Source organism: Equus quagga, chromosome 10, assembly GCF_021613505.1.
Source record: "Equus quagga isolate Etosha38 chromosome 10, UCLA_HA_Equagga_1.0, whole genome shotgun sequence".
Lineage (NCBI taxonomy): Eukaryota > Metazoa > Chordata > Mammalia > Perissodactyla > Equidae > Equus > Equus quagga.
This window is the reverse complement of record NC_060276.1, coordinates 76586594-76596858: the sequence shown is the minus strand read 5'-3', so window position 1 is coordinate 76596858 and position 10265 is coordinate 76586594. Positions and strand designations below refer to the sequence as shown.

The 10265-nt window shown below is 42.5% G+C and overlaps 1 protein-coding gene across 1 annotated transcript; it reads right to left on the bottom strand.

The window, feature by feature from the left end:
• Positions 1 to 1088: 1088 nt before the first annotated feature.
• On the bottom strand, positions 1089 to 8373 carry ZXDB (zinc finger X-linked duplicated B). The gene has a single exon (XM_046673547.1). The coding sequence runs from the start codon at positions 8323 to 8325 to the stop codon at positions 5884 to 5886; it is 2442 nt and encodes an 813-aa protein (XP_046529503.1). The 5' UTR covers positions 8326 to 8373; the 3' UTR covers positions 1089 to 5883.
• Between the last annotated feature and the right edge of the window lie 1892 nt (positions 8374 to 10265).

Below are 10265 nucleotides of genomic sequence, written 5' to 3'. Positions count from 1 at the left end.
GGATGCAGAGATTGCTGGTGCTTTTAGAAATCTCCATATGCTTCCTTTTAAAATACTGAGTTATGATGTTTTCTTTAGAAAAACTGACAGTTAAAAGGGTTTCGTGGGGCTGGCCCAGAGCATAGTGGTTAAGTTCTCATGCTCCACTTTGGAGGCCTGGGGTTTGCGAGTTTGAATCCTGGGCACAGACCTCCACACAGCTCATCAAGCCATGCTGTGTAGGCATCCTACATACAAAGTGGAGGAGGATTGGCACACATGTTAGGTCAGTGACAATCTTCCTCAAGCAAAAAGAGGAAGATTGGCAACAGATGTTAGCTAAGGGCCAATCTCCCTCACCAAAAAATAATAAAAGGGTTTGTATGTCTTTAAAGGTCAGCAATTAACAGAAATGAACAACTATTCTAGCTGGCAGTGTAGGACTTCTATCAAATTTTACCATCAAATACAGTGTAATTCTTGGAGCGTTATTCATGCTCCTTAATTTTTCAGTCTTTCTTTTTCTTCCACTCCTTCTAGGGTTCTTTTAGTGCACAGGGGAATTATGAAATGGAGAGACTATTGGTAGGGATTCTCGTGATTAAGTTTCATGATATCACTTGTCTCATGATTTTCTCTAGTGACAGAAGTGATTCTCACTAAGGAGCCCCAAGCCAATCTCACAGAGCTCAAGGGATATTGGATTTGACATTCTTATTCCTGCCTGCTCCAACTGAGATGAACGCAGGTAAAACTCACTCCAATAAAGTTTTCATGAAGAACTGCTTAAATTCATGATAAAACTTCACCAAACTATAGTGAAGTCCTGTGATAATACATAGATTATTTCACCCTCAACATAAAACAGAATAGCTAGTGAGTCTTAAAAGCTGTAGTGGAAAAGACACTCAATGGACAACAGAGACTACATAGCTCATTTTGACAAAGAGTAGTCTGGAGAGAGGTAATGTAACATCCACATTGGTGTTGTCAAATAGAAATATAACAAGAGCAATATGTGTAATTTTTAAGAACTTTTAATTGTGATAATATGTGTAATTTTAAATTTTTTCTAGCCACATTAAAAAAGTAAAAAGAAACATAAAATTAATTTTAATATTTTCTGTAAGTAAATATATTTAATAGAAAACGTTCTCACAAAAAAGGATAAATATGTGAGGTGATGGATGCGTTAATTATCTAGATGGTGGTAATCCTTTCACAATTATATACCAAATGACTGCAATGTACATTTTAAATATCTTACAATTTTGTCAATTATACCTCAATAGGCTGAAAAAATATTCAAATATTATTCAATGTGTAATCTATATAAAATACTAATGAAATATTTTAAATTTTTGTACTAAGCTTTCAAAATGTCTTATTTACAGGACATCTCAATTTGGATGCTATGTTTTCAATGGTTAATGTGAAATTTAATCCTACTAAAACAATAAAGTGATGTTTAACAGAAAAACATTTTGAATTGTTTCAGTTTTTAAATTTAAATGTAAATTAATTAAAAATTCAGTCTCTCAGTAATACTAGCCACCTTTCAAGTGCTGAACAGCCACATATGACTAGTAGTTACCGTACTGGTCAGTGCAGATCTAGATCATTCAAGACAAGATGAGGCGGCCTCTGGTAATTCAAAGAGAAGTAAAAGGATCATAACTATAGGTAGTTCTGAGCATGCCTCAGGGAACCATGAAAAAGGTAGTGGCCCCCTGTTGTCATCTAGAAAGTGGATGAACCAAAATATGGATAGCTTATGCAGGAATAACCATGATTTATCAATTATCATTTAACTAAACACCATCTTTACACAATCATTTCTGAAAAGCACTTCTCCTTATTTCTCTCATTTTGTTAGTAAAAATATTATTGTAATATTTTCCCCAAGGAAATCTGAATTATCATTCCTGATTTCTCTCTGTCTCTCTATGATGATATCTATTTATCTCCCTAATGAGGCACTAAGTAATACTCCTTCCTGAATTTGAAAACATCTTCAATATCTGATCCTTCTTTTTCTTTCCCACTAACACCATTCTAGTCCAGGCTTCATGCTTCATTACATCACACGTGAATTACTACAAAAGCTTTCTCACTAATCTTCCTATTCCGTTCTCTCCCATCTAATCCACATTGTACACTTCCATTACATTAACCTTTATAAGATGACAGTTTCATGATCTGACTCCTCTGTTAAAACATATTCACTGGCTTTCAACAGTGTCCAGAATAAACTCTTAATTATCCTGTTTTTTTTCGCTTCTCAGTCATTTTGGTACCAAATTAAGCTTTTTCCGTTTTTGTTCTCCAATTGTTCAATATATGTTTTTCTATCTCTTCCCATCAATTGTAATCTCCTTAAAGGTCAGAGTTGCATATTACTCTTCTCATAGAACCCTCAATGTTATATTTTTCACAATGATGCTTAATAAATATTTGTTAATTTCAAATAAATACAGTGGAAACTCCAGGTAACAAATTGCTTTCTCATATGTTTCCTGGATAAGAACATAAAAAGTTTAGGTCACAGAGACAAATAAACTTTATAATCTATCCACCTTTTAGCCCTGCTACTCAAGCCTTGAGTTATATCAATTATATTAATTGGTAAAACTCCATTATTAATTTATGATCAGCACAGTCCCTAGAAACAGACGGTGACTGAGGGGAAGCAGAAAGGAAACATGATTAAGTTAAAACACATACTATTATTTAAAAGGAGTGATGGCAACTTTATGCCACCACCAACACAAATTAAACTTCTTACCTTGAAAGTATAAAGGGGTTCACCACTTTTCTAGAAAATGGTATTGAAAGATAAATTATTTGAACAGATTTGTTCAATGAAATTGAGCCCGTGGACAAATAAAAGCTTTTATTTTTGAGAAAAGCAACATTTGTCCTTTGAACATTCCAACAATAAGTAGAAAAAAATATATTTTATGATTTTTTATTGGGAGGAAGTCGGTTTAAGGGATTGAAAAAATGAAGTCACAGTATTAAATTCTTTTCATATTTAAATAATTTATTTGATGTTTGCTACGTGTGTGTTCAATTCAATCCTCGAGACATGTATCTGCCAGACACTTAAAATAGTGGTCTATTTAAGAGGCCTTAATGAATGACAATATTTTCGAAATGTGCTTTATGAATACAAATATTTCCAAAGCAAAGAAAGAAAACAATTGAATAAGTAGACATAATGAAAGTCTGAGCATTTCTCTGATTTACAAAATTATGCTACTTTTTGTTTTTCACTACATGAATACAACCACTTTAAAAAATATGTGTGTGTGTATATACCCACAAACACAAACAGTACAGAAACATTTCAAAGTGGCAAATTTTTAGTGCACTGCCAAATTGCTACAATAACTGTCATCTATAGACATTCACATGCAAACACTACTGGACTAGTACACTAGAGCAAATAACGAGTATTAGTTAGCAGAACTCCTTGGCAAAAACTTTTAAAAAATGGAAATAATGAAACAGAAATCCACTTCTCATCTTAACAGTATAGAAAATAATCTCTTTTATCATTTGAGTCATATATGAACACAGTATTATCTAAGCTCATAAAATAACTTCTTACAGCACACATAGAACTGTAGTCTACACGCAACAAATGTCATCATTGGAAGAAAATGGGCCATGAGGAGAAGGTCTGAGAAATAGTGGTGGGGTAGATAAATCCATTAAAAAAGAAGAAAGGCATGGCAAGGACTGGAATGCACATGCAAGGGAGAATGGGAAGAAAGAAAGCAGAAAGTAACAAAAACCGATTAAATGTAAAAGAGCAGCTAGTTATGACAGGAATGAATTATGAAAGTTGGACGAATGGGAAAGGAGAGGTGAAAATAATTTTTCTTCTTTATTTTAAGCTATATATAGAACTGTCACTAGCCAAAGCCCATTTGGAATATGAGTTGGTTAAACTGTCATATAAGTGATAGCATGGGCTTTGCCAAAACTACCACACAGGGCTGATCTGAACAAGAAATAAGATACCGGTTGTGAAGATGTTTCAAAAATTCAAAATGATACTCATATAAGACACACAGTTTACACAATATTCAGATTCAATCCTTCATTCTAACTTTGGGAAAGTGGAAACAATGAGCTTGCCAGACCAGAGAGAAGAGGAAACCTTCTCTGCTCCATTATGAGTTTCATGCAACAGCAGACTCCACAGTCACAGTGAAGTCTGACTTTGAAAGCAGAACAAAGATGGTGACAAACTGATCTAATGGAGAGGGATGCAGAGATACCTGTGAGCAATGTCTCCACTCCTAGCATTTCTCCACAGAAATTCCTGGGGGAAAATTAGTGGAAGGAATAAAGAGGTTCCCTATACTGTTTCACCTGAACCATACAACCATTACTGTCTGAATAGGATTAAATTATTCCAAGTTCTTCCTTACAGCAGGAAGGACTGAGAGGGTAAAAAAGATTATATAAATTCAATAAAATATGCCAAAGCACACAATATCGTTTCTTACATATTAAAAACTAGAAAAGAAGAAAACTCTAAGGTGTGTTAGCTATGTGTGTGCATTGCTATGACCATTTGACAGCTAAGAAACTGATGCTTAGTGAGACATTTATTCAAGGCCACTTATCCAACACAAATTTGACCCTGGGTCTGTTTCATGTTAAAGTCCTGGCTGGTAATTTCTACAACAACAAAGCCTCCAACCATCAGAAGAGGTCAGGAAGATAAACAATGAGATAGCCAACATATATTTTTGATATCTTTTTTCTTGTTAGTTCTGTCATCATTTAAGAAAATATTTTGGCATTGAATAATATATCTGTTAAACTTTTATAAATGCCTTAAACAGCATTTCTTCCTCTGCTAACAGTAACTCTACAAGAACAATTCATGATATCCAAAGGACAGAAAATCATGAATTAATGCACTGATCAACAGCAGTTGCAAATACCCCAAAGAGAGAGAAAACTAGACATTATGTGCCAGCTTATAAAAAACACAGGAGGACCTATGAAACATTCCTGCCCCAAAAATCACATTTCCAATCTGATCAAGTCTCTAGATCCAATGACCAAATTACTGAAAGACATGTTAGAGAAAATTAACACCAAAGGGATATAATCACCAAAACATAAGATTATGGCAAATGCTACATGTGAAACAACCTTATTTCTTCAACAAATAAAATTGCAAGGAAAGAAAGAGACAAAGGGGAAACAGATTACAGACTTAAGAGACTTACTGGGATTCTAATTACTCAGAATATTAAAACAAGTAGTAGCATTGATGAGACAATTGGAAGTTGGAACCCTAACTGGATATTTATTAAGGAATTATTGTTAAGCCCATTCTTTATAGAACCATATATGGAATATTTATGGTTGAAATAATGTGATGTCTAGAATTTATTCCAAAATAATACTGGAAGAGGGTGAGAGTGGAGATCAGATAAACAAGACTGTTGTGAGTTGATAATAGTTGAAGTTGGGTGCCAAGCAAATAGATGTTCAATATATGTATTTTATGCATGTTTGGGGAAAAAAAGCACATGCAACACCATCACTGAAAAATGTCCTAAATTTTTTCAAGGAAAGAAGCATATTATCAAGGAATCACAAAGCTGAAAATACCTTAGAAACGATCTACTCAAACCACCTCATTTTATAAATAAGGAAATTAAGGCTCAGATAGGTGAAGTGACTTGCTCGGGGTCACACAACTTGTCAGTTCTAGACTCAGAATCAGAATTTAAATCTCCAAACTTGTAGCCCAGGGCTCTGTTTTTTTCCAAACCTACAAGAAACGACTGCATTTAAACATTTAGTCCAGAATACCCTTAAAATTGAGTGTAATTAGTAAAAGTAAGCCATATGACGAGGAATGAATGTAGTTCATACCAAAAATGAGCTGCCAGTCACTGTGGTAAGATCTGTTTCTTTCTGAGAACCATGGGCTCCTGCTGGATTGGAGAATCCAAACTGGGTTTCTTCCTCCTGTCCAAAGAAGTCAGAGTCAGGATGTATGTTCCATTCTGCTTTGGTTGGTGTCAGTAGATCTGAGACACTGTTTTCACAAAGGGTGCTTGAAGGAGTCAGAGCATCTGTGTCTACTGTTAGCTTACTGCTGGGGGTCAAAGCTTGGGGCTCTTGACTTGAGTTTTTCATAGCCAAAGATCCCAGAGATCCCAATGGCCCCGCGCTTAGACTTGAGACATCATCCATACCTAAGGGGCTCTGCTGAAAACCGGCGGCTGTCGTTCCAAAAAAGAGAGAGGTATCCAGACTTTGAGGAAGGTCACCGGTGGCCATCAAGCCCCGAGGGTCCAGAGCCTGCCCTAAGGAACTATTATTAGCAGCAGGAAGGTTCCCTGCCAGAGTTGAGCTCACCGAAGCCACATCAATAGTCAAGATTCCAGAGTTTACCAATGCCGTGTCTAGCACTGCAGCAGAACTACTGCCAGGCACGTCAGAGAAGAGAGACACTAGCTCTGCATCACTGAGATCACTCTGTCCCTGGCTGGCAAGTTCACTGCTGGGCGTAAGAGAATTTGCCGCTTCTAACTGAGCTAAGAGATCCTGGCCGAGGTTGTGCCTTTTGGCCATGTGGGTCTTCATGCTGTGCTTGGAGGTGAAGAGTTTATTGCAAGTGGAGACTGGGCAACGGCTTTTCCAAGTGTCCACATCTTGCAAGTGTTTCTTGGAGTGAATGTAGAGGCTACTTCGAGCAGAGAACCTGGCACAGCAGCCTTCCACGGGGCACACAAAGGGCTTTGTTCCCAGGTGGGTTATGCTGTGGCCTTTCAGATGCTCAGCCCTTGTGAAAGATTTCCCACAGCCTTCCACAGGGCACGTGAACCTCCGGTCATCGTCGTGCTTCCTTTTGTGCCTTAACAGTTTGGACATGCTAGTGAAGTTCCAGCCACAGCCGTCAAAGTCACAAAGGAAAGGTCTCTCACCAGTGTGGCTCCGCAGGTGAATTTTCAGCCGACAAGCCTTGTCGTACTGTTTGCTGCAGCCAGGAAAGGAGCAGGAAAAGAGTTCCTGCTCCCTGAAGTGGGCGCGGTTATGGGAAAACAGAGCACTCACGGTGATAAATGTCTTCTTGCAGCCAGAAAACGCGCACTGGTAGGGCCTCTCCGGCTCAAAGTGGCTCCGCTGGTGGGCGCTGAGCTTGGCCTGCGTGGGGAAGCTCTCCTCGCACACTTCGCATTTGAAAGAGTTCTCCTGCTCATGGCCCTTCATGTGTGCCTTGAGGTTATACACGGTGGTGAAGCTCTTGCCACAGCCCTCCGCCGGACACCCGAAGGGCCGCAGTTTGTCGTGTGACTGCAGATGCCTCTTGAGCTTGTACGAGGTGGTGAAGGTCCAGCCGCAGCCGCCCAGGGGGCACTTGAAGGGCCGTTGGCCCTGGTTGCTGCTGTGCGTCAGCAGGTGCACCTTCAGCTGGTGCTTCTTGGCGAAGGTTTGTCCGCACTGCGCCTCGGGACACAGGTACAGCACTATGCCCGGGCCCGGGCCCAGCGGCCCGCGGGGGCTCTCGGCAGCGGCCTGGCCCTCCGCCTCCTCCTCGGGCGGCGGGGGCGGCGCGGGTTCGGCCGACTCGGCCAGCAGAAGGTCAGGAGGCAGCTCGGGGCAGTCGCCGGGCTGCGCGCCATGCGGGAACCCCGCCTGCGGGGCGATCAGACCCCCGGGCTGCGGGGCAGGCGCGACCCCAGGCTCCCAGGCTGGCGGCGGGGGCGTGGCCAGGGTGAGGACGCCGTTCTCGAAGTGCAACAGCAGGTTTTGGTTGTGGATAGTGACGGTGCCCGCGAAGGCCGCGGCGGGGCCCAGGCCTGGGGCGGGGATCGGGATCGGGGCCGGGGCCGGGACCGAGGACAGGCAGCGGGAGCCCGGCGCAGGGTGGCCCGCGGGGTTCGCGCCGCTCTCACCCCCCTGGAGCCGTGGGCCCGGCTCGGCCTCCTCCCTCCACACAGGCCCTGAGGCCTGGCCGGCGCCCGCGGTCTCCACGTCGCCACCCACCGGGTCCAGTAGCACCAGGAAAAAGTCGTCGCCGCCGCCGCCGTCGTCGTCGCCGCCGCCGCCGCCGCCGCCGCCAGCGTGATCGGGCCTCGGCGGCACCGGGCTCGGGCCCGGGCCCCGTGAGGCTGCGCGGGCCTCCTCGCGCCGCCGCCCGGGCCCGCCATCTTGGGGGCCACGGAGCAGCAGGAGGCGGCGCGCGGGGGCCTGGCCAGCCCGCGGATCAAGGCCTCCGTGGACCCGGCCGCCGCCCGCGGGGCTGCCAGCGCCGCCGCCCTGTCGCGTCCCGCGAGCCGGGAGCAGCCTCGGGATTTCCATCTCCGCGTCGGCGAGGCTCGGCTGGAACCAGAGCCGCGGAGGAGGCGCGACCCCGCCCCCTGCCGCGGGCCCGAACACGTTCCTGAAAGGGGAAAAAAAAAAGTGCAATGCGCAGAAACTGGCCCTATCAGATATTAAAACGTGTTTAACGCCACAGTGATTTAAATATTCTGGTACTGGGTCTCTGGGACAGACTAGAAAGCCCAGAGGCAGAGACTGGTATGCATAAATAAGTTCCACAGTTAATATTAGTAGGAAATCAAGGAGGTCTTCCCAGGTAATGGGGAAATGACAGTTCATTCGGTAAATGGTGCTGGAAAACCTGGGTATCTATCTGCTAAATGCAACTTAAATCTGTACCTCACTGTATATACCAAAATAAACACAGCTCCAGCCCCTCCCAGTGCTAAGCGTGGTGCTTAGTACTTTGCATGTGTTAAAAATTGTTTGCCGGCTGGCTGGCTGGATTGATAGATGAGGGAAAATTCCGAGCGAATACCCTCTGTGTCAACATTAAACTACCATAGTGCTAGCAATTCCTACTGAATATGATGTCCCCCCTCCCCCCTACAAACAACTTCCATAACTAGAACTGTCTTGAACGAGGTCCTCAGGAAAATCTGTCACATCGTTAAATTTTTCGTCCTGCTGACGCAGCGATTAGAATGAATAAGAGGTGACGCCAAAAGAGGTTAGCACTGTTCAGCCTAGAAATGCAAAGCCTGGAGAATGAAACAATTTATATCGAAATCGGGAAAACCCAGCCCACTCCTGGGTTATACAGTGCACAACCTAAACCAACACTTTGCCCTTCCACCATTGGTTACGCCATGGTAAATTTCATGTCCAATCTCACAACACAATGAGGACATTCCTCAGTTTGCTCTAGATTTTCCAGCACGTGGAGGCCTCTGGACAGGAGTACCACTTAAACGAGATAAGGTTAAACCCTAAATCACTGCAATGGACTCTCCCGAGAAAAATGCACAGATGACCGTGTCCAATAGCCCCAGTGTGCCTGCTTGCATTTAAGTGTGGTGGCCCAGTCCCACTGTAATGGATTTGGCCAGTGATGCCTAATGATCTTATTAATGATGATGATGACCCTCCAATTTGTCATCAGTGACTTGGGAATTGATATAAATATAGGGTGGAATATCTAGCAAGAGAAAGGTTTAGAGTGATGACTAGATTATGGGGTACCTATAGTTTAAATAATCCCTGCTTTCCCTCTCTTTTAATGATAATGGACACTTGCTGATCTTTTGAATAGAAGATCAAGTTTTTCATCCATAACAATTCAAACCTCATTAGAATTTCTACTTCACATATTTTTCTTTCCATTATGTTTTTTGGAGGAAGCGTTTTTCACGTCTGAGATATAGAGGAGTGCATAAAACATATCTGTCAGGTTTCGATAATTTGTAAAAGCAAACACCCATGTAACCAGGACCAAGGTCAAGAAACAGACCATTGCCAGCCTTCCAGAATACAGCCACTGTATTCCTCCCAGTCACAACCCACACCCTCCTCTGTGGATATAGTCATTATCCTGACTTTGTGATAATCATTTCAGTGGTTTTCTTTATAGCGTTACCACTTTTGTAGGCGTCCCTAAAAGATACAGTTTATATGAAGTTACATAAATGGAATCATACTGCATGCTTCCTTTTATGGCTTGCTTCTTTCACCCTGTATCATATTTCTTGGAGAGACCCATCCATGTTGTTCATAGCAGCTGTAGATCTTTTCTCCCCATTGTTGACTAGCATTCCAGTGTATGATTTTAGCAAAGTGATTATGATATGACTATGCCATTCTACAGTGGATGGACACTGGGGTTCTTTCTAGGTTTTGACTATCATTATGAACAATGCTGCAGTGAACGTTCTTGGACACGTCTCATGGGACACGTGTAAAAGTCTCTTGGGTATACGTGC

Coding starts and splice junctions, on each gene's coding strand:
- ZXDB (XM_046673547.1), bottom strand. CDS start 8,325: ATGGAAATCCCGAGGCTGCTCCCGGCTCGCGGGACGCGACAGGGCGGC.